Below are 26,051 nucleotides of genomic sequence, written 5' to 3' on the forward strand. Positions count from 1 at the left end.
ATATATTCGTAACTATGTATACATACCCAATATTTCAAAGATTACAAAGATTCTGTTGCTTGTATTAGGATTCAAATGTAAAAAATGGCACTCTTTAATTTTTACCTTTTCTCAAAAGATCCCTCATCTTTCTCCCTCTCTTCTCTCTGTCGTTTTCCCCAGCTTGTCAATTCTCATTTTTCTTTCTCTGTCTTTATAATCCCTTTTTTTGTGGAGGGGGGGGGGGGGGGATTTTATTATCAATTTGAGGCGCAACATGTTGAACCATTTTTTGTTCATTTCTTATCCCATTTTTTTTTGTTCCTAGTCAATTTTGGTGAATGTATCGTCTTCTTTTATATAATTGTTAACAATGCAAGTTTGTACATTTTGAATGTATAAGTCGTTGGACTGACTTACAAGGAATTTTCTTTCAATAAACCTAGCCGAATGAATGAATGAATTACAAATGCACATGAAGCAAAAAGAGATAGAGGAATGTACGGGAATTAGGGATTGTATAAAGAAAGACCATTTAGAACGTTTACACAATTCACAATTTTTACGCATTTTTCCAGTAAACAACTATGACAAAAATAAATGGTGTCCTACATTATCAAAAATGTTCTTGAAACAAAGAACAAAAAACATATGTATATATAATTATGCCTTCTCCATCATTACCAACACATATAAATTAATTGATTGCCAAGTATCTTGCATATTTTAAAAACAAACATTTTTAGATACATTGTAATACATTGTATTTTGAAAACAATAATTTGCTTACGTTGCCACTAACATGAACACTTAGGGAATCTTATGAGTATTACAAATAGCATTGGAAGAGGGCGCTGCTCATCCCCCGTAATAGCGGGAATGCATGACCGTGCATTAAATTAGCAATGCATGCTTTCAGTCGATTAGAAGGTGTACTATCCCCTCTTTTCCTCGTTTATCTAACTACATCAGTCTATAAAATAACCACCATTTGTTATAATGAGAGCAACATCTTGATACTTCATAAGAGTAAACGTTACATTGTCTACTGCCGACATCATAATGAAATTGGCCAACATTATGATAGCATTATAATAGAGTGAAGTCTAGACCTACTCTTTGATTTACATCATATTTCGGTACTTGCTTGTTCATGGGCATAAATCCTTACGTAATACCTATTGTTCAGGGGGATGAATGAATAGATCATCACCCCTGAACAATAGGTATCAATTACAGATTTACGCCCATGGGCTTGTTTACAAAGCAGGAATACTGAAATTGGATTGCATCCTGGAGTTTTAAAGTTCCGATATTCGATGAAACATCAAGTTTCAAATGCAAAACTGAAATTTACTCCCATGTCTCATGAAAGATGTAAAGCCTATCATGAGTGCAGAAGGCAATCTCTCCCGTCTTGAATACTTGCAAATAGTACCATGCTCGATTGGGTTTGATTATCTCGAAGTCAGTGAGAATGATTTTGATGAATTTGAGCTCTTTTGTGTACTGAACGATGCTCAGCAGACTTTGCTTGTGCTTAACCCATGCAATGATAACTGAATTATCCTGATACGCAGCAGGGTAAGGGCATTCACCATCCTTGCTGAGGCTATGAATGATAGCACCAGACACATCGTTGATCACTTGTACCCCATTCGAACCATTCTGAACGACAATCGCTTGACTTGATTTCATCGCAAACATTTGCCATGGTTTAAATCCGTTACACTTTATCTCTCTAATTGCCTTCCCACCTTCTGGCTTAAATACCTGTATTGTGTCAACTTTTCTGTAACCTACGGAGATTAGCCCATCCTTCCCTACAGTGAGACCACCAAGCCCACCTTTCGCAACATCCATTGTCTCAAACGTAACATCAAGCTTTTCAAAAAGCTCTGTGTACAATGAAATTCTGTTAATAGTGTCACGTATGACGTATCCACCATCAGGCATAACGTGTAAGGCACGAACTTCAACAGATCCCAGAACCGTACCTTGTATGATGCCCTCAGAGGAATATATGAATATTCCTCCGCACCAACAACCAACAGCCATCTTATTGTTTGGTGATATTACCATCATGCTCATACTATTTTTAACAGGCAGCAGATCTTCCGCGTGCAGAACCCATTTGGACTTCTTTTGTCTTAGCTGACCCAACTGCATTAGTCCATCCGATCCGTGACTCCTGAAGCGAATTCGTTCACCTTCATCAGCAGTTCTTCTAGGCAGCACCTCATCTGGCCTAATTCGGCTTAGAAGCTCTTCCAGCTGTTGACATGTCGCTTTATGTGAGGTCAGAGCCTCTGTCTGGAGAGGAATATCAAGACCATTCTTAACCACGTCCCGAACCTTCTTAATCTGATCTATCTGCTTACGACCCGACTTCTCCATGTTTACCAATGAAGTCTCAAGTTTACCTAGTTTGTGCCCAACTTCATTTTCCAACACCGTCTTTCTTCTCTTCAACTTCTGAACCGATTCCTCGAAAGTCTCATCTATTTCACCATTAAGTTGTTTCTGTACGTTATGCACCCTTTTACGCTGGTCTACGACGAATGTAACATACTTGTCAACGTTGCGTATCTTTGCATCTGCTTTAAATGCAAGTTCCTCAATGGTATTATTTTGCGCAGTTTCATGTACGCCTGCTTCCAGGATAGTGTGAGCATCCTTTGCATGCTCTAATATGCCACACTTGAAGCAGACGTACTTCTTACAGTTAAGACAAAAGCATTCTTCATCGTCGGTTGGATGCTTTTCACATTTGCTCCATTTTTTTGGCAATGATTTGTCTTCTTGATTACAGTTAGAATGGCCCTGGGTCTCCACATCTTCAACAAGTGATCGGACTATTATGTTTGGTTTCAGTCTACCCACGTCTCCACCAGGAACCGAAGTCTCCTCCCTGCACGTAGGACATAACAGCTTCCGATGAGACACTAGGACAGTCTCAAGACAACCCTTGCAGAAGGTATGGGAGCAGGTCAGGTTCTTGGAGTCCTTGAAGAAGCTCAGGCAGACAGGACACTCTAGGTTCTTATCGACAGCCTCCTGCAAGGAAGTAGCCATTGTGTCTGCCTCGATGTATCAACTTAGATGAAGAACGAAAAAAACAATGCACATGTTTTCTTGTACGGGCTTGAACAGTCTATGCTTCTTGTCGACGTTTATTCCTGCCAAAAGCCGTAAGAACTGTAAATGACAAAGTCAAAACATTCGAAAAATAAGTATAACAGCATTACATTATTTTGTACATTGGGTATTTTTTTATTTATTTATTTATTTATTTCGGTTTAAAAAGACATATAAATATACATGATTCAAAGGTCCAAGGACCAAAACTGTTCATGTTTACAAATTATACAATACGGTTATAAATACAGTAAATATACAATAGTGAGCCAAACGAAAGGTATGACAAGTACAATACGAAATAAAGATGACAAAAATAATACAATTCCATCAATACAATACCAAAATAAACTAAGAGAGAGTAGGGTCAAGATCATAAAATTACTAAACTGATATATGGTAATGGTAGCAGATAAACAGACAAAAATAATGTTGAGCAACCAAACATTCAAAGAAAAAAGGGGGGAAAATATTTTGAAGATAGGCAACGATAAAAGCCTTAAAACCTGAATTAACATAATTACGTTTGAGTTGATAAGATAACCACACAGAAATTAGTTATACAATGCCATTATTAAAATATAACGTACACCAAATTGTGTATGTGTCAATTAAAAGATTCTGAGGAATAAGGCAAGAGGGAGAGAGAGATAGAGAGAGAGAGAGAGAGAGAGAAAGATGATAGAGATAGAGATAGAGAGAGAGAGAGAGAGAGAGAGAGAGAGAGAGAGGATCAAGGCTTATTAATTGCACGAACAAGAGAAGGAACAGCAGAATTTTGATATCGGCTAGTCCTGCACCTAGGAATGACCAAACCATGATTATTACGGAGGGGGCGAAAATTGGGCAAGGAATCTTTAGATGGTGGAAGTAAGTCTCTGTGTCGGGACGTCAGTAACGAGTGGGCAAACTTAGCATCAAGCTCTAATCTTCTTGCTTGAAGGGAGGGCAGATTTAGACTCTCTAGCCTTTCATCATAGGTGAGAGGGGTGAAACCGAGAATGATCTTGGTCACACGTCTCTGAACTCTCTCAACTTTCTCAGACTGTTGACAAGTGATTGAAGAAGACCAGACAGGTGAGGCATACTCTAGAATGGGACGGATATGGGATGCGTAAATGGTAACTAGATCACTACAGGATGCATTGTATTTCTTCAAGATACACAACATAAACAATCGTCTCGAAGCTTTTTGAACGACGAGATCAATTTGTTGACCCCACTTCATATTACATTGCAAGGTAACTCCTAACAGTGACAGGTGTGTGACTTCCTGAAGAACAGAATCGCCGATCTTGATTTCAGGGAAAGGTGGAGGGTTTCGCATGAAGCATATATTAAGGATCTTACATTTTGACGGTTTAGGCGTCATGTGATTTGTGCTCGACCATTGGGTTAGCTGGGAGACCTGATCTTGCAATTGTGATTGCTGAGTATGTTTTCTGAATTCTGCTAGGGTAAGGTCGTCAACATATTTCCATCTATTTGGGGTGAAATCTGCAGCATCATTGATCATGATCAGAAATAGGATTGGGCCAAGCTTGGTGCCCTGTGGGACACCACATGTTATGGATTGAACTTGAGAGGTAATGCCACCAAGGCGGACAGTTTGGGATCTGTTACTCAGGAAGTCACACACAACGGAAATGATAGATTGATTGACACCCATATTTATCATCTTAGTTACTAAAACGGTATGATCGATAGCATCAAATGCTTTGGCATAGTCAACTGTGCAAATTGATGCAATCGTTCCCGATTTGTCAGTTTCACGCAAAATACAATCAACCAGGCTGAGGAGGTAATGTACAGTGGAAGAGCCTCTGACACTGCCAAACTGTCGGGGGTCTATATGATCGGCAATATCACGTCTAATCCACTCCACAAGAAACTCCTCTAAGACACGAGCAAAGACTGGTGTTACAGAGATAGGACGTAACTGATCCAGAGAATTGCATGGGTTTACTTTAGGAATCGGAATGATGTTACCGATTTTCCAATACTCTGGAAACAAACCCGATTGTAGACAGGAATTGAAAATGATAGATAATGGTACAGATAATTCGACAGCAAACTCACGAACAAGTCTCTAAGGAATATCATTAGTATGAGATGACTTTGAGATCTTCAGTTTCTTCAATTTATTGTACACTTGGTAAGGTTGGATTTCCGGTGGTGAATCAGCTGGCAAGTACGCCGGAAGAGACCTGCGATCCAGGGGTGGTAGGGAGGAACAGACATTCGCAAAGTGGGAGTTTATCCAGTCAGCCTTCTAAGAATGTAACAGTTAAGTGAGCTAAAGGTAATACATGTATGTCCCATTTGCAGGCCAAAAAATGAAAAGGTTAAATTCCAACAGCGTTTGAAAGACAATACATGTTTCATTTAGAACTTCCCTCAAAACGAAAGTGAAATTTATTTCAGTGATTGCAATAACTCAAGTAATAGTCTGACTTTCAGACCCGTTTACCGAATGGTCGTACGTTTTGTGCTGCACAAAGATTCAATCAGTTTAATTTTGGCCAGTACAAGTAGTGGGTGATTGATGTAGACAAATGCACATGTACCTGTTACAGTTCATTTTATGTTTGTTGTTACCAAAGAAAAAAGAAGCCAGTCATTCACTCAATAGTGTCTTGTTTCTTATGAATATTACCTTCATGCACATTGTGTACCAACTCATTATTATTAAGTGACTCCACAAGTATGCTAAATTATACACTATGAATAACAAGTTTGTGGTTTACATTGTAAGGGTTGATTTAACACAGCCCAAAATATGAACTACAAATCTTAATGAGATAAACTTATTTCAGTGAGGCACTTATAAATGCTTAACCACTGTGCCTGCTGAGTGCTGACATCAAAGATGGACCAGTTTACTTTCAACTTGATGCACATCTTGTTACAATTAACTTACAGTAACTAGTAATTAAGGCTCAAAATACACGGGGGCGACGGACGATTCGCCCCATGAGCTAAATAATCGCCTCCGTCAGATTGCTCTTGGGGGCGATTGCAAAATTAAAAATCGCCCCTGTAGAATTATAAAATAAAGATTATCTTTTTTGTTAAACTTTCAATAAAGATAAAGTTAAGTTCTGGTCATGTGATTGCAATGTGAAAGAAACGTTGTGGAAACGATCAGAAAAGGTTGATCATCTAGCATATTAGTATTGGTGTGTACTGCAAGGTGAGAGAGGGCCTACTTAACTTAAGTGCAACTTAAGTGCAATGGCAAGGCCAATACGTACTATTAGATAATAGATAACACACTCTAACACAACATAATCTTTCAAAACATGAATACACCTCTACTTATTAATATTCCAACCTCTGATTTTTCAGAAAATCTCTAAATTGACAAAAGATGATAACTATCCATTTTTCACAGTTCTCACGCTTGCTGGGCTACGCCCCTCGAAAAAAGGTAATACGGTCACGTGGCCTTGATGACGCATTTGACGTCATTGCGGGCATATCCGATTTGTTCTACAACTAAGGATCTTGCATTAGGAATGACGAAATTGCCAGAAACGTATTGGGATTATCAAGTGCATATTATTTTTCGGATAAATGTCTCTTTTTTTTTCTCCAATTAATATCAAAGGTTGCCTTCTTAAAGACATTGTAATGCCTGAATCACCCTCCTTTTCACCGGAGAGGCGCCTGCAGTGACGTCAAATGCGTCATCATCGCCGAAACTGGGCTTTTTTCTGAACGTATTAAGTAAGACTTCTGAGTCGTCATTTTTAAAGCTAGGTAAAAACTAATTTTTACGTAAGGGGCTTTTCTCGAAAGGGTGCGTTGACTAGTCTTCCACATCAGTTTTAATAGAATTTTCGTTGTTTAAATTGAAATAATCAAAATAGAAACAGATTAAAAATTAAATTAAACTAGTTTATAGGTAGTCTTGCAAATCAGGTGCTTATAAGAATTATACCAATTAACAAATTCAATACATATTCAAAAATGCCAAATAAAAAAAATCTATATTTCTTTCTATATGTATAGAATTCACTTTTTTTAAAATAAATAAATGACTGATATGCAAGACTTGTTAACCACCTTTATTTGACATTTTTAAATATCAAAGTAAATGATTTGATTGTGTTTGTTGTTATTTATTGAATTGATTTTTATAACGCCTGATCTGCAAGACTACGTAAATCCTACTTTTATTTAATTTTTATCTGTTTCTATTTTGATTATTTGAATTTATACAACTTAAATTTCTATTCCTTAAATTATATTATAAACGACTGATGTGGAAGACTAGTCAACGCACCTTTTCGGCAAAACCGGGGGGGGGGGGGGCTTTGGACGAATGGTCGTGTTCCAGTCAACGCGACACTTCCAACGCACCTTTTCGGCACAACCGGGGGGAGGGGGGCTATGGGCGAATGGTCGCGTTCAACGCGAGGCTCAGGCGCCTACGCACAGGGGGGGGGGGGGGGGTTTGGGGTCGAACCCTCCCTTCAGTTTTTTTATGTGTGTATTTTGGAGCAAAATAAAAAAATAAAAAAACAAGGCCAATGGCTGACCTAAAAAGGTGACCTTACCCCCCCCCCCCCCCCCCCCAACGGAGCTAAATGTCAAATTTTCAAATTTCGAGACCAAAAAAAAAGAAAATAAAGTGTCATCTTACAATATGGCGGCCTCTAGAAACCGTAAAGTTCGAGCAAGAAATCCTGCATACTAATCTGACTTCCATACTTCCATTTCATTTTTTTAAGGTTTGAAAATTGAAACTCTATATTGTGTAAAATTATAACAGAAAAGATAATCGTTATTTTATAATTCCACAGAGGCAATTTTTAATTTTGCAATCGCCCCCTTGAGCAATCTGAGCAATTGAGCAAAATGTGTGAAATTTAGCTAATACGATCATACCAATTCAGCTCCACTTTCAAAAAAATATGGTGACCGTTAATTAATTATTTAATTAAAAACAACAATACATGGGCCGGCTGCATGGTTGTGCGTAATATAACCCACACGAAAATGCTTAAACAAAAAAGCCAACATCGGCATTGTCTGAAATACGACGTAAAAGGCGCCATTTCGTTAATGTTAGTATTAGAAAACGTTATATTTATGGATATTTCAGCCGTCTCTAAACCGATTTTGTCATTTAAATTTTAAGTTCTTCCAAATTCGACACTCACTTCTTCATTAACTCACAAAAATTTATTTCGAGTATCGCCCTCTGCAACAGAACTTAACTATCCCTTTAAGTTAACATAAGGGAATAGAGATATATATGTTATCATAATCAACCTCAAACGACTTAAGTCTGAGCAGAATACCATTAATTTCAAGATGCTTTACTCTAAATTTTACTTACATCATTTAACCGATGAAATACACACAAGGGTTGATGCCTGATGGTCAGCAATGTTCTTGAATCATCAAACATTTATGCACACCATTTCGCTAGCGGCTTTGACCATGGAGTATAGACTGTTACAGCCATTTCTCCTACTCAAGCGGTAAGCACACGACCTGCGAAGAAAAAAACATCGATGAATTAAATAAATCTCTATCAACTCTATCAAAAATGTTAAATATTTTGTAAATACTTAACTGGCTAGTATTGCACTGTAAAATGTGAAACATAAAATACATTTTCCATGATTAATACTGGGGGGGGGGGGGGGGGGGGTGGGGGAGACTCAGGTTAGTTGAGCCATTTTTTACTCAAGGTCACCTGCTGCCCTTGGGTAATGTTTTTTAAGGCTGTTTGGGTGGGATTGAAAGAGCAGTTTGTTAGGCATATTATATCTGTATATTATGAGAGAAAAAAAACAACTTTTGATTGTAGAGCCAGGGGAGATTTTAAAAAGCGATCAAGTGGCTCAATTAACACCAACACGCAGGTTAGTTGAGCCAGGATTTCAGGGTAGTTGAGCCATGCATGTAGATCAATGGCATAGATCCATGTTTGTGACACTTTTTAATATTTTTTTTACTTCCTCCAAAAGTGTAATACAAACAAAAACATACAATTGAGTAAAATAAATACACCCACATGCAAACATGCACACACAACGCACAATTTCACACAAACACACTTGCAAATACTGGCTCAACTAACCACACACACATATCGGCTCAACTAACCAAATTCACCATTTTGAATTCATCGTGAAGAAAAGTGAAAAGTGAAAATCATACTAGACACAAATCAAATAATAAGGTAAAAAATGATATACAATGATACTCCTTTCAACTGTACCATGATAGTCAGTTAATTCCAGGCGCGTACACGGGGGGGAGGGGGGGGGGTTAAACCCCCCCCCTTTGGTATTTTTTTTGTGTAAACCCCCCCCCCCTATAACCCCCCTAAAACCCCCCTTTGGAAATTAAAAAAAAAATTCCCATGGCTGACCTAAAAAGGTCATGATCTATCTCACTCCATGTCTCCTTGTCAATACCTCTCCCTCAAATTTTCCAATTTCGAGACTAAAAAAAAACCAAAAGTGTCCTCTTTAGCCCCCTCCCCCCCCCCCCCTTTAAAAAATCCTGCGTACGCGCCTAGTTAATTCTGTAAGGTGTAGAAAGTATGAGGACATGTCCACTTTTAACGGAATTCACTCTGAACAGCAAAATTTTGTTGATTTACACAAGCTTGTAGTCTGCATCCCTGTGTCAAATTTAGCACATGTGATCCCGTACCATAGGGTAACACTATGGCAGCCAGTGGCGTACCTGGGGTACTCCGTCAGGGGGGGCAAGCGACCGAAACAAACAAAAAAGGCGATGCTAATTTTCACTTCTGGCGAGCGAGCGAGCAAAAAAAAATCTTTAAGTAACGTTTGGTATATAAACTGGTATTGTTGCAAGTTGGGGGTGGGAACATTCACTTGTTAGCGACGTTAATTTCATTTTTTTGCAAACGAGTGTAGCGAGCAAGAAAAAATCACTTCTTTTTTAATAATTGCCACTTAAACTTTGTTCAATTGTCCCATGCAGGGCGCGGGAACAATATTGTGTTTAGGGTGATTTTATACCCATTTTAGCTAGCGAGCGAAAATACATCTTTCTCTCAATGAATTGCTATATAAAATTTGTTTCATTGTTGCAGGAAGGGGGCGGGCACAATCGTGTTTCAGGCAATGTCAATCCCATTTTGGCGGGCAGGCAACCCCCTACATTTCTCTTTTTAATGATATTGTAGCAGGTTAGTGGTGGGCACATAATTCCACGAGCTAGCGAGCGTAGCGAGCGAAAAAAAAAATCACTCCTCTTTTATAGGGAAAATATGGTACATAAAACTTGGGTTCATTGTTCCATGTCAGAGACGTGATTATTAAAAGCGGTGTTATTTCTATTTTGGCGAGCGAGCGTAGCGAGCGAGCAAAAAAAAAATCACTTCTCTTTTATAGGGAAAATATGGTATATAAACTTGGGTTCATTGTTCCATGTCAGGGACGTGATTATTAATAGCGGTGTTATTTCTATTTTGGCGAGCGAGCGTAGCGAGCGAGCAAAGTTTTTGTAATGATAATTGGTTCATAAATTTCAGATTTTTTTGTTGCAGGGCAGGGCTTACACAATCATGTCTAAGGTGATGTTAATTCCGTTTTGGCGAGCACGAGCACACCAAAACTTCTTTGAATAACGTTTGGTACATAATTATTAACTGGTTGTTGCAGGTTGGGGCGGGCACGTTAGCGGTGTCAATTCCATTTTGACGAGCGAGCATAACGAGCAAGCAAAAAAAAAAAAATTCTCTTTTAATAGAAATTAATAAATAAACTTGTTTTTATTGGTGCAGGTCAGGATGGACACAATCGCGTTTAACGCGATTCAATTCCTTTTTGGCGAGAGGGCGAAAAAACTCTTCCATTTTTAATGATATTGTTGCAGGTCAAGGGTGGGCACAATTGTTTCCAAAGCAATGTCTATTCATTTTATTCGCGAGCGAGTGTAGCGAGCGATAAAAATGAATTAGTCTCTTTTAGTAACATTTGGTACATACATTGTGTGTTATTGTTGCCATGGTTGCAGGTCGGGGCCCGTCGGGGCAGGCACAATTGTATTCTAGGCAATACTAATCCTTTTCTTTTTTCAGGGGGACGAGCAAGTGAAAACATTTAATACAAAATAGGCTAGTAAGCAGTTCGCGCCAGCTATCACTTATATTTTCCTATTTTCATTTGTCTTAATTTTTCAGGGCCGTATGCGGAATATTTTTCTGGTGGGGGAGGGGGAAAGATGCGTTAAAAGTTTTCGAAGAATCTCAAAAGCAAAAGGAGTGAAGGGAGCTCGAGCGACCGAACTGGTCATGAGGGTACTTTTGCATTTTCAAAAGTAGAATTGAAGGATTTGGTATAGGCCTACACTACATTTTCAGGAAAAAAACTGTACCTTTTTCAAAATATCTGGGGTCAACTGCCCCCCCCCCCCCCCCTGGTGCGTACGGCCATTGTCTTTTTTTTTTAATTTCCCCATTTGTTTTCCTTTCCTTTTTTCTTCCCTTTTCCTTTTTTCTTTTTCTTTCCTTTCCTTTCTTTTCTTTTCTTTCCCCTTTTTCTTTTTTTCCCCCCTGGAGCCCGTCAGGGGGGGCACTCTGCCCCCCCTGCCCCCCCCATAGGTACGCCAGTGATGGCAGCATTTAATTTTAAAAATGGTCATGGTTTGTAATCAAAATGACTAACCGCTGAATATCTACATGTATTTACAGTACCATTCATAACAGTCTTTCTTATGAATTTAAAATCAACTTACTAATCAATTCCGACACATATCATAATTATCTATACTTGAATTGGTGAAGCAACATCAGTCTAATTAAAGGACTTTTTTTCTTTCCTTTTCTATTTAAAAGCAATAGATAATATAGGGAAAATATCAAACATGGTTCACACTGATTAAAGTTAACTAACTTGGGGTAAAGTCTCACAAGTGAAAACAAGATGGCTACCCTATGGTGGCCCTGAAGGGACATCGCGAATAGACTAAATCGTGAAAAATATGCGATAAAATTCACGATATCGTCAATTTTATCGCATATTTTTCACGAAGAAATTCACGAAATTGACGATATCGTGAACTTTATCGTGAACTTTTCACGATGAAATTGACGATATCGTGAATTTTATCGTGAAAAGTTCACGATATAAAGTTCACGATATCGTCAATTTTATCGTGTACTCTATCGTGAATTTTATCGCATATTTTTCACGATTTAGTCTATTCGCGATGTCCCTTCAGGGCCACCATACTACCCTGATTCTAAAAAAGTTAATAGTCAGCATAATTAAACAACCTGCAACGATCCTCTCCAAAAGGGAGGGTGAAAAGGGAATTCTCTCCCAGGGAGGTGGGTGGGAGGACATACAGTACATTACATGTATTTTATAACCAGGGGAAAAACAAAGATCACCTTCTGCAAAACAAAGTTATCATTCTCTTCAGTGACTATTTAGTCCAGATTCAGTCCGTTCGTTCTTTTTATCCCCCACACACATCGCGGTCTCTCCACTGATCGCGCAATCCCCAAATTTCCGTCCACACGAACGTCCAGACGAATCTGCCAGTGTCGGGGGTCAAAAGTTCGCGCTAATGTATGCTGACGTAGTGCCTTCGCTTATGCCCCAATGAATATGCATTAGTAACATCGTCGAGCTTTGTTTGTATTAGGATTAGGTCAGCCCTGCCTGAAACCTTGGACCATGCTGAAACTCTACACGCACTGCCCCGATGCAGTGGAAAACACATTGGGTGGAAGTCCATGGTTTTAGCCACTTACTGGTGTTTGGCCTACTACCAGGGAGCCCAACTCCCTGATCTCTTCACATGCATGCAAACTGTATTCTTGTCTGAATTCAATAAGATTCTGACTTGCAATCACTGCCATTATCTCTCGTTGCATGAATAAATCAGCAGTAAATTTAAGATGGTGGTCTCCTGCATTTGTCAATTAAGTTGAAATGATTTGTAAACCGTTGAATAAAGGTAGAATTATTATATAATTTTTGATTATATTATATGATCATAGGCCTATATATATTTTGACTTTTATTAAAGTACCTCGTTTAACGAAATAATGATACTATCAATTATAATGATATGAAGGTCACTTAATTCAACATAAAAACGCTCAGGCATTTGACACGGCACATAAATAGTTCATGACTCGTACTCGTTGGAATGATGAGCCACAGACAAATTTTATTTATATGTATTTGTTATACGGGGCAAACTTTCATATTTTCTTTGGGGTATATTGAGCTAGTATTAGGAATTTGGACCATTCTTACGTGTTTTTTTTTCCCGAAGGACGGGAAAAGGGGAAATCTTGTTTGAGAACATGATGATCTGAACAGGGGGTCGGAATACTTTAGGTGTCGGGAGGGAAATAAGAACGAACATCAGTGGACGAAAGATATTCGTGGTTTAAGAAGAAAAAGAGTGGGCCTATTCCCAATTCGTTTGGCTTATTATTTTATTTCCATCTATAGAGAGTGCAAAGAGCGGCAAAAAGTCTAATGGATGGTCCAATACGATTTACTTTTGGCTGTGAGCGCGCAAGTGACATCAATCAGATTGTATGAGAAGTTTTTAAGTCCAAAATGATTTATTTGCAAAAGTTACTTTCATTAAAACTTTTAACCGTATATTCGATTAAATGAAGCTTTAAATACTTAAAACAGTTTAAGTCTGAAGAAGGATTTAGAACTTAAGAGAGTATGCGATACTGAAATATTGAGCCTCATGATATTCGTTATTAAATCTGAAAGGTTTGTGCCCGGTTGAAAAATCTCTTCGACTTAAAATAATAAACCATTCGCGCTTAGAAATAAGTCTTATTTTGTAGAGCATTATTCATGTTAATATTATAACGGAAAACCTAGTCTGTGAACAGTATTGTAAGTGTTGCCTTGTTTCATTCACTTAGACTTTTATGAGGCAATATATTGAGTGGGAAGTGGTGAAAATAGGAACGAACAGATATCTCCGGACGAAAGAGACGGATGGAGAAGGAAGAAAATGTAAATCATATCTATCTTGGACATGTTTATTTTGACGTTCGTAGAGCATAGTTCATGTTCCAATTAAAAGGTGGAATAAACCTAAATTGCGAATAATAATAGGATTATTAATAATAATGATAATAATGACATCAACAACAAAAAACGATTAAAAAAAAGTAATGATAGTAATAACAATGATAATGATAGATGTTCATCATTTATCTTAATGGTGTAATATTGTTCTTTATTTAATCAATGTTGATTTGCATGTTTCGATATGGGCATCAAGTATCCATGTGTTTGTTGTAGTAAGCCAGTGAAACGAAATCAAAAAGCTCTTCGGTATGTTCAAAGTATGGGGAATGGGTTCACATTAAGTGTGACAGAATTCCACGAATAAAAAGTCATGTTCATACCATCACACCCAACTGCAAAGCATGATGATTAAGCAGTATCTTGGGCAATTTAAAGAGAGAAACAAACGATGAAATCATCCCTAATAATCTAATCACAATGTAGGGGTACAATATGGCAATAATTGTATATTTGTGCTTTGAGGTTTCCCTTTGTAGGTGCCCTTTTTCCGTAAAGTACCCTTTTTGTTGGTGCCCCCCTACTTTGGAAGTTGCTCCGCAAGGCACTTGTCCACGGTAAGAGGAAACTGTTAAATCTCGAAGAACAAAAACTATATAATCTCACATGGCTATACTCCCCATATAATGTCTACAATTTCCATTTGGTATTTTTAAATTCATAAATTGGTTGTAAATTGCTCTGAAAAAATGTCATAAAATGCACTAAAATAAGGCTTATATTGCACCGGAGAGAATCTAGGATCCCAGAGGTTCCAAGGCCCCTGGACCCCAGCATAAAGGGACTTCACACATCGCGCTGGTGATGTGATTTCAGGGTGAGAGCTTCCGAGTCAACGCTCCTTCCCCAACTTCAAGAAAGCTTCCTACGCCTATAATCTACAATGTCTATTTTTATTAGGAACCTATAATCCACAAGCACCATTTTTTAATATAGGTTCCTCACATTTTACTTGAAGTTTTATTTATTCCACATTTTACAGAAAAACAGTTTATATTCTTTCAATTTCTTATTTTTATACAGGCGTATATTTTATAAGAGTAGATTTCACACAAGAAGAAAAACAATTAAAGATTTCAAATCAAATATAATGTACGGAAAATAAGTACGAAATTTCAAAATATGTAGATATAACGGGCAAGGTAGAACAATGTAAAATGTGGGGAGCCTAAATAAAAAGCATAGCTTGTATGTGAATAGGCTCCCGTACTTAATCGGACATGTGAATTGAGTTTCTTTGTAACTTGATTATATACCATTACCATAGCTATATGATTTCTATTTCATATGTCTGTCTCTATACTGTAAAATGTGGAGAGAGCAACAACAAACAAACTTGAAAACTTGAAATGCAGGAAAACCACAGGTTTTTTAAAGCAAGGATATCGAAATTCACGACGTTGGATGGAATTACCCCCTCCGACCACTTTCCTGTTCGGTTGCTTCGCTACCTCGCGGGGTCACATTAACGATGCCATCCAATTTCTAAACACCCCCTTGATAAAAATCCTTACAGGCCGGTATGGACGTGTGACCATAGTTCGCGTGTGCCCTCAGTAATTCGCTATCTCAAAAATCGGTAAGATTTCGAAAATCTAATATATAGGCCTATAGTGGAAAGAGGAACATAAATTAACCAGAGATGAAATTTTCTTTGGAATTGGGTGCGAAATTGAGAAAATATTGACAAAAGATCGGTAAATTTTGCAGTCATTATTTTGTGTCCGTTCCGAAAAATTATCAACTTACCGATAAGGGTCTGGAAATCTACATTTTGAGAGCAGATATCCTCAAAATTGTGAGTAAAAAGTGCTCCCATACTGGTTGTATGATATCTTGCCTTGCAAATTACGATATTATTTTTTTTTTATTTTATTAATTGCGTTTTTGATAAATCAGCTGTAAAGCCCCGTGCGCGAAGTAAGGTCTCGTTGTTTTTATAACGTTTTTAGTTGCAGAGCGCACGCCGATCCAAAATTAAAATGATGAGTCATCTACATAATTATGCAGGAAACAATAATTGTGATAAATATGGTCAAAATATAGGTAAAGGGTAGGAGAAACAAGAAATGGTAAATTTCCATATTGAAAAGGGATGGAAATTACCCATGTTAATATCAGAAGCTTAACTTAGGTAAACGATGTTCAGGATTTTTTGACAAAATAAAACATACGATTTGTTCAGTTAGTCCGAAACATAGTTAAACGATGACATTGTATGAATCAAATCAATTATGTGCCTGGATAAGTGTGGTTAAACATAGAGGCCGGTTAGTTGGAGGAGGAGTGGCTTGCCACATAAAGGAAAATATATCTTACTTAAGAAGAACGGATTTGGACTGAATGTCACAAGATTGAACTGATGTGTTTAGAAGTAAAAAGGCACCAAAGCAGTCCTATTTTGTAGATATAGATCCATCCAGTGATGCAACTCTTCAATTTTCTTTAATATACTATAACAAAATATTAATGATGTATTTTCTGTCAAAAATTCTGTCACTATTGTTTTTGGTGACTTTAATTGTAATATGATGACCATTGTCTGTTATGCGACCTATCGTATATAATGCTCGCCATATATACCATGCACCCAAAACCTTCGACAAATACCATTTCCTAAAACAGAATACAAAAAATTGATCCTTTTTATTCACCGGAAATTGCCATTGTCCGTCCAGAATTGCAAATCACAATTTCAAGAAACAATGTAAACATTTCTCTAACATGCTTTAAAAAAACACGACAATCTGACTACTGTGGGGGGGGGGGGGGGGGTTCTCGCCGTGCATCTTATGTGCGCTCCATATATAGTTTAATCAAAATGTACAAATGTTGTTTTTTTTATATATTGAATTGTATTGATGTTTTCATGCATTCATGTTTTGTTTTTATGTTGACTGATTTTGATTGTATCATGTGGTGAGGGAGGGCTCCGTTGGAAAGCAGTTCTTTTAACTGAATCGGAATACCCTTCACTGTTTTATCCATTGTAATAAATAAAACATAAATAAATGTTAGATTCGAGAGTCATTCAGCCCCAGTTTCGTATAGCTCCATATTTCAAAGCTTCGGCAATCTTCTCCTCCGTAAAACGATGATGATTATCCACAGACGTTCTTACAGATTATGGTTAACAAACGATGATAACAACAGTTCCAAAAATCATGAAATGTAAATGTAAATCTCAGAAAACCAACTCGATAAAGCCAACCCGAAGAGCACAGTTTGTGTAAACTCGATATCAGGCGTCTGGACGTCAGTATTTATAGTTCAGTTTGTTTTCAATTTGCAATAGTCAGTTCATGTTTTGCTCCACAATCTTCAAACTTTAATTTCTTTCAACAAACAGAGGATTTTTATTTATAGAAACATTTGAAATGCATTAACGTAATAAACACTCCACCCTAATTTTTTAAAATAAGTATGGAATCCTTATAATGAGAATAGTAGCTTCGTGACGGCGGCGGAACATTACGTAATGCGCCAAAGTGATTGTCAGGTTTTTCGTCCAATCAGCGTACATCGAACGTGTATAGCTTTGTGGGCGGAGTTAATCTCCCCCGGAATTCCGGGGGAGAATGGCAGATTCGTCTGGACCGTATTCAGGACCCAGATTTAGAGGAATGGCTAGGTCTACTTTCAACGTTGAGGGTGTGTTATTTTATCAGCTGATTGGGTGCGCTAAACGAAAACGGTACAGAGGCTGGACTAGTGACTATTCTACTTCTCAGCCTCTTTATGGCTGAACCCTAGTCTTAACAGCGCATAACCTTCCCCTTTCTGACACACTGCATTAAAAGTAAATAGCTACTGTACAAAAGAATCTATAAATACTTAGCAGGTCTGATTAATCAGACTAACCCTACTAAAAGGAGATTACTGGTCTCCCCGCACATGGTCGTTATCTCTATATAATCTCTCTCTCTCTCTCTCTCTCTCTCTCTGCCCAGCTCGGGAGTTTATGTAGGCCTATGCCCACTTTACATCTGAAATGTTTACATCTTTAACACACTGACACGCTCACTACTACTCATGACAAAAACTATGGCATGGGTTTGTTCACAAACTTCACATATACCTCAAAATGACTATAGCTACTTTCACATTCGATGTCAACTTGGTGACACCAGGGAGAAGAGAGTTCCTGGCAGACAACACACTCTATCATAAATTATGATCCACGATCTATTCACATCTAAATCATTATTCGCTTTAACTTTGCCTACACTTATATAGCTGTTTATCGATATGTACATTTCCAGCATTAATGTATCCAAACTACTAAAATCAATTTATATTCTATACTTCATTATCTAAATGATACCAACAAGCTTTGGGTTGCAATAACAGTGATTACAGATGTAATAGATTCTATCCGAAATACCAACTGAAGTGAACACTCATGGCCATGCTCATCCAACTCTCACATATCCATCTCCCAAAACGCATCATATTATAAAGAATTACATGCATGGTATATGAACAACTTGTATTTAAATGATTGTATTTAAATGAGTGTAATATCATAATTGTATACAAACTAACATAATATAAAAGGTAGTAATAAACTGTCTTACCTACAATAAAATAACACGAGGAGAAGTGGTTGATTGTGAAGCAGCTATAGTGTCAAGACGGAATGGCACATGGTCATAACAATCACTCATTTAGTCCCTCCTCACATGGTGTCCTGCATGGACTCTTCCATTCTTTGGGCGGGGTTTGTGTGTCCTCTAAACTGGGAAGGGGCAAAGGCTTTCCCACTTTGATTGCATAATATACTGACTGATCTATGTACGTATGGTAGCTTTGTATCAGAGACATAGAGTCTCTACCCAAAAGTAAAAGATAAAGTATTGATACAAGTATATATCAAAAAAGGAGGGGGTACAAATTTCTACAAAATTATTCTTTTGCAGGGATCACAAATCAAATGTTCATCTTCACTGGTGCGTGAATCATTTGACAAATATATCAATGTACCTTGAAGTGACTAAAATATTTAAAAAAGACAATTTCAATACAATTTTGTTCTAATTATATTTGTGTTAGGATCCATACAGGACTATTATGCGCTTAGAAACGTGGTATTAAAGGTTAATCCAATCTTTATAATAAATTCAGAATCAGATTGGCGAAAGGTAGAATCAAACGGACAACTGATAAGGCAGGTGTGATTGTTTGACAAATGAGATCTCTGAAGCTTTGCGAATCTCAAACTGGCTATTTGGTCAATGGATTGTGACGTATTCATGGACAACTCCTCCGTTTGTCGTGCAATAAATATCATTAACTTCTGGATTTTTTCCCTCCAAACCTGAAATACCCTTCTCCCTCGGGGCACTCCTCAAATATATTATGGATAGCATAATATCATATGTCCTCTAGAAAGAAAAATAACTCCCGAATCCTACATTGTGAAGAAAAAGAAAAAAAAACATAAACATTTTAGATAGATTTTTGTTGGAACAAAAAGAAAGTCGTCCGGCACTACATCACAGTGAAATAACCTATTTAGCCAATTTGAAGTTTACTATACAACTTTTAAAAATTCATAACTTTTTTGTCCGATTTTGTTCAAAGACGGTTTCAAAAGTGTGCTTCTCTGAATTTAGTCCCTGTAAAATTTTGGCGAGAGTAGGAAAAGTTAATATCCTTTTGTCAATGACGAACGAAAGGCAAGTAGATTGAGTTTAAAGGCCCTCAGTATTTGATGAAAAGTTAGAAGCGAGACTGTATGTCCTTAGAAACAAAGAATGCTGAAGACAGTTTAGCAGACTCAGAAGAAGAGTCCTTAATTTTTGTAGTTATTGAATTTATTTCTTAAAAATCCAGTAATTTTCATTCCAAAATCTAAAGTCAGCATTGCTTTTTTTTCCAGAATAAAACTAAATACTTCAACAACAAAAAATTAATATTTTTTAACGTACATGATTGAAATCATGAGTTTTTATTTTATTAAAACACCCAATATACCTCTAACCCTCACCCTTCCTTTCCTTCTCTCTAACTCCTTGAACTTATCCCCCTACCCTCTCCCCTCTTCTTCCTGATGGCTGACATTCACGCTTGCCGTTATAACCGCTCACATACTATCATAAGAATATCATCAACAAAAGCTTCTATATACCTTCTGGCTCCTGAGTGGATTATTTAAAATCAATACTTTTGATGACTCGGTCTTTCACTACTTTTGGATTTTTTTTCTCACACCAATGACACAGGACAAAGAACAACTTTCTGGACATTTCAGTGATCAAATTCATAACTCCAGTTTATTTCTTCTATTCCCTTCAAGAAAATATAATGAAATTGAACATGAAATTCGTAACATAATTTGAATGAAAGATGATATCTGACATAATTCCATAATAATAATCATGCTTTTATAGCGAATAACATTGGGATGTATCTATACTCTTAAAATATATAATAAAGAAAGTTAATTAATCTACTATGAAAGAATCATAAACCTAGTAAGGGGGAATTGACTTTAATACACACTAATAAGATAAACTACAGCATGCATTAGAAACTAAGTATTTAATACATTGATTTCCTTTCCAATTAAAGGATACAAATGATTTCTAAATAAGTACACTAGATCTCGTTTGTTAACTTCATTGTATACATTATATGTGACAAATAATTGTTCAAACATTTTGTACATTTACAGTTTTTACACTTAACTTCTTAGTCAAACATAAAGCATATCAATATAACATTAACACATTTAATACTTAAAGCTTAAGACCAGTTATGGTCATGCGATTGCATTGTGAAAGAAACGTTGTGAAATCGATCAGAAAAGGTTGATCATCTATAGCATAGATGTACTGCAAGGTTCTGGAATCATTAAAATGATAAGAAATTTGGCCAAGTCTTCATGAAGTTAGAAGCACTGTACACAGAAAGATGTATTTGGGACTACACACACGTGCGCGACACGTGCATTTCATATCTCTCAACAGGCGAGAGATACACTAATTTACCAAATATATAAATTAGTAGGCAGGCGGTTGCCCGTCACAAATTTTATCATCATGTAATATTCAAAACATATTCTTTCACATGATTGGTAATAAGAGCTTCCATTTCATTTTTTTTTTAAATTGGGGCGTTTCCAATACTGGTCTTTACCTTTAAATGAGTAATTTGAATTGAAATTGATCATGAAATTCAACACATATGTGTGTTTTTTCACATCTTTGGACTATAGACTAAAACAATATTTCTTTTCCCCCTTTATACAGCGGTTGATTCCTTGCTGCCAGAATAGTGTGACGATGTAAGACATGATAGTTAAAGCTAAATTATTGGTTTCTATTTTACTGTCATGTTCAGTCTGCTTACCTATGAACATAGTATAGGTATTTATATATGTATTCATAACCCAATATTTCAAAGATTAAAAAATGCTGTTTCTTGTATTAGGATTCAAATGTAAAACATGAACGAATGAAATGGCACTCTTCAATTTTTACCTTTTCTCAACAGATCCCTCATCTTTCTCCCTCTCTTCTCTCTGTCGTTTTCCCCAACTTGTCAATTCTCTTTTTCCATTCTCTGTCTTTATAATCCCATTTTATTTATTTTTTTTAAATTTTTGGGAGGGGGGGGGTGTTTTTATTATCAATTTGAGGTGCAACATGTTTAACAACTTTTTTTTCATTTCTTATCCAATTTTTTTTGTTCCTAGTCAATGTTGGTGAATGTAATGTATTCTTTGTATAATTTTGAACAATAAAACTATGAAAATTGTGTATGCATCAGTCTTTGGACTGATTTACAAGGAACTTTCTTTCAATAAACCTAGCCGAATGAATGACTAAATTATAAATGCACATGAAGCAAAAAGAGATAGAGGAATGTACGGGAATTAGGGATTGTACAAAGAAAGGCCATTTAGAACGTTTACACAATTCACAATTTTTACGCATTTTTCCAGTAAACAACTATGACAAAAATAAATGATGTCCTACATTATCAAAAATGTCTTTGAAACAAAGAACAAAAAATAAATGTATATAGAATTATGCCTTCTCCATCATTACCAACTTATAAATTAATTGATTGCCTAGTAAAGTATCTTGCATATATTTTAAAAACAAACATTTTCAGATACATTGTAATACATTGTATTTTGAAAACAATAATTTGCTTACGATGTCACGACCATGAACACTTATACATGTATTAGAGAATCTTATGAGTATTACAAATAGCATTGGAAGGAGGCAGCTGCTCCATATTAGGGGGAATGCATGACTGTGTATTATATTTGCAATGTATGCTTTCCGTAGATTAGAAGGTGTGCTACCCCCTCCCCTCCCCGTCTTTGATCTTGATTATCTACCTACAGCCAACGTACAGCATAATGAAATTGGCCAACATTATGATAGCATTATTATAGAGTGGAGTCTAGACCTACTCTTTGATTTAAATCACATTTCTGCACAGACTTGTTTACAAAGCACTGAAATGATTGCATCCGGGAGTTTTAAAGTTCCGATATTCGATGAAACATCAAGTTTCGAATGCAAACTGAAATTTACTTCCACGTCTCATGGAAGATGTAAAATCTATTAGAAGTGCAGAAAGCAATCTCTCCCGTCTTGAATGCATGTAAATAGTACCAATCTCGATTTGGTTTGATTATCTTGAAGTCAGTGAGAATGTTTTTGATGTATTTGAGCTCATTTGTGTACTGAATGATGTTCAACAGACCCTGATCGTGCTTAACCCATGCAATGATAACTGAATCATCCTGACACACAGCAGGGTAAGAGTCTTCATCATCATCATCCTTGCTGATACTATGAATGATAGCACCAGACACATCGTTGATCACATGTACCGTATCCCAACCATTCTTAACGACAATCGCTTGACTTGATTTCATCGCAGACATTTGCCATGGTTCAAATCTGTTACACTTTATCTCTCTAATTGCCTTCCCACCTTCTGGCTTAAATACCTGTATTTTCTTGCATGTATTGTAAGCTATGAAGATCAGCCCATCCTTGTCTACAGTGAGACCACCAAGCCATCCACCTTTCGCAACATCAATTGTCTCAAACGTTACATCAAGCTTTTCACGAAGCTCGGTGTGCAAGACAATTTTGTTATTAGAGTCGCGTATGACGTATCCACCATCAGGCATGAAGTGTAGTGCATTAACTTGAACAGATTTCAGAACGGTATTTTGTATGATGCCCTCAGAAGAATACAAGACTATTCCTCCCGTTTTACAACCAACGGCCATCTCATTATTTGGTGATATTGCCATTCCGTCCATGGTATTTCCAGCAGGCAGCGGAGCTTCCCTGTACATCAATTTGGACTCCTTTTGTCTTAGCTGGCCCAACTGGAGTCCATCCGATCCCAGACTCCTGAACCCGATTCTTTCACCTTCCTCAGCAGTTCTTCTGGGCAGCTCCACATCTGGCCCAATCTGGCTTAGAAGCTCTTCCAGCGTTTGACACTTCGCTTTATGTGAGGTCAAAGCCTCTGTCTGGAGAGGAATATGAAGACCATTCTTAACCAAGTCCCGAGCTGTCTTAATCTGGTCTAGCTGTTTACGACCTGACTCCTCCATGTCTCCCAATGAAGTCTCAAGTTGACCTAGCTTTTGCCCGACTTCATTTTTCAACACCGTCCTTATTTTCTTTAACTTCTGAACCGATTCCTTATACGTATCATCTATTTCATCATTGAGTTGTTCGTGTACGTTATGCACCCTTTTACGCTTGTCTGCAACGAATGTAACATACTTTTCAACGTTGCGTATCTTTGCATTCGCTTTAGATGCAAGTTTCTCGATGTTATTCTTTTCATGTTCGCATGCTTCCAGGATAGTGTGAGCATTCTTTACATGCTCTGATATGGCACACTTGCAGCAGACATACTTTTTACAGTTAAGACAAAAACAGTCTTCATCTTGGTTCGGATGTTTTTTACATTTGTCTTCTTGATTATAGTTGGATTGGCCCTGGGTCTCCACATCTTCAACAAGTGATCTGACTGTTATGTTTGACTGCAGTCTACCCACGTCTCCGCCAGGAACCGAAGTCTCCTCCCTGCACGTAGGACACAACAGCTTCCGATGAGACTCTAGAAGAGTCTCAAGACAGTCCTTGCAAAAGGTATGGGAGCAGGTCAGGATCTTGGGGTCCTTGAAGAAGCTCAGACAGACAGGACATTCCAAGTTCTTATCGACAGCCTGCTTCAAGGAAGTAGCCATCATTGTTGACTACTCAAACACACGACCTGTGAAAAAAGCGCATTGGTGAATTAAATGTTAAAACTCAATAGAAAGTGGCGTATGTTTTGTAAACATGACTAGCATTGCGAAGAAGATGTAAACAATATAATGCGATACATGATTAATAGGGCTTACCCGGTCCAACATCATGAAATTACTTTACACTTCTACTTTAGAACTTACCTTACGAATTATTTCGAACGGCGAATATATGCTTTCAGTAAGAGGCGTATGGTAATGCTTCATTCAGCAAAGCTGCTTTTATGAGTATGATGTTGTGTTATCGTGTGGGAATTCCCACTGGCATTCATAACAGGAAGAAGTATAAATGATTTAACCTTTGTACTGCTTGATTACGGTCATATCTATTTGTATAATTCGCTTAATTATGCCAGTTACGCGTTCCAACTTATCTGTTATTCAATGTGGGATGTGCACATTGAAACTCAAGCTGGTGAAATTTCTAAGTATTTTGTAAGAAATGTCAAAATGCTGTATCACGTATATCTTGCAATTCTCATCTCACTTCTCTTTTCCTTTCCTTCATCTCTTTTTCTTCCATTCTGATCTCTCACATCCTAATCTTTCTCCATGTTTTCATTTTTACCTCATCTCTGCTAAATTCTTGCTCCCTTCGACTTTCTCTCATTCTCCCTACAATTTCCTTGTTCCTATTTCCTTTACTTACAATTTCCTTTTTCCTATTTCCTTTGCTTCTCCATTTTTCTAAATATCTGCTTTGTTTTCTGGTTGCCCTGTCCATGTAATGTATTCTACTGGGGTTTGTTGTCTCTATAGCTGCGGTGTGTTTTCTATTTCCTTTTTACCATGTCATGTACATGTATTGCTATGTTAAATCATTTATGTCTTATATGTATGTATTTGTTATTTTTCATTCTCTTATGTGATTCTATGTTAAAATTATGTTTGTTTGACACGTTGTATTTTTATGGAACAGCCAGCGAACGATTTGTATGCCAATTGTACTTTTGATTTCGTGCATGACCAATAAATCGAAACTGAAACTGATACTCATGATCGAGGAATGTGAACGCATTGTGTTAGCTATTGTTCAAATAACTCCTACTCTGTCTGTCTGCTAAGTGTGTACTAAATAGTCTGGAGATTGTTGGGGTCCGCCGCCCCCAATAGAATGTTACGTACCCCCCCCCCCCCCTTCCCTGACTGAGAGACCTTGGGATTGGAAGGGATGACGAAATTTAAGAAATAATGTCGAGTTCGACAAATTAAGTTAAATTTCGCCCCCCCCCCCCTTTCAATTAAGACATGCAGGCTCACCCGCCGCTGTATTATGAATTCTTCTTTCCAATTTGTTTGGCAATTTTCTTGCCAGACTTGAGAAGGCGTAAGATCTAAATAAACAAAACAAAAATAAATAACTCAAGATTATAATAGAACATTTATCTGATATACACTGTCGCTCATAAAGGTGGAATATTTTTTTTATCCCAATTTATGGAATCATTTTTAAAATAATTTAAAAATAATAGATCTAGATAATAGAATACATTCTCAGATTTTATTGAATAATAATTTTCCAATGTGTGTTTTGCGTGACTGCTAAAGCATGTGTA

At 37.2% G+C, this 26,051-nt stretch overlaps 1 protein-coding gene across 1 annotated transcript; it reads right to left on the reverse strand.

The window, feature by feature from the left end:
* Positions 1-1,239: 1,239 nt before the first annotated feature.
* Positions 1,240-24,435, reverse strand: LOC105441679 (tripartite motif-containing protein 3-like). The gene is made up of 2 exons (XM_030992534.1): positions 23,170-24,435; positions 1,240-1,752 (listed from the first exon to the last, which is right to left on the reverse strand). Exons 1-2 carry the CDS (start codon positions 24,433-24,435, stop codon positions 1,333-1,335), a joined length of 1,686 nt encoding a protein of 561 aa, XP_030848394.1. The 3' UTR covers positions 1,240-1,332.
* Positions 24,436-26,051: the final 1,616 nt, after the last annotated feature.

Source organism: Strongylocentrotus purpuratus, unplaced genomic scaffold, assembly GCF_000002235.5.
Source record: "Strongylocentrotus purpuratus isolate Spur 01 unplaced genomic scaffold, Spur_5.0 spur5_scaffold_2, whole genome shotgun sequence".
NCBI lineage: Eukaryota > Metazoa > Echinodermata > Echinoidea > Camarodonta > Strongylocentrotidae > Strongylocentrotus > Strongylocentrotus purpuratus.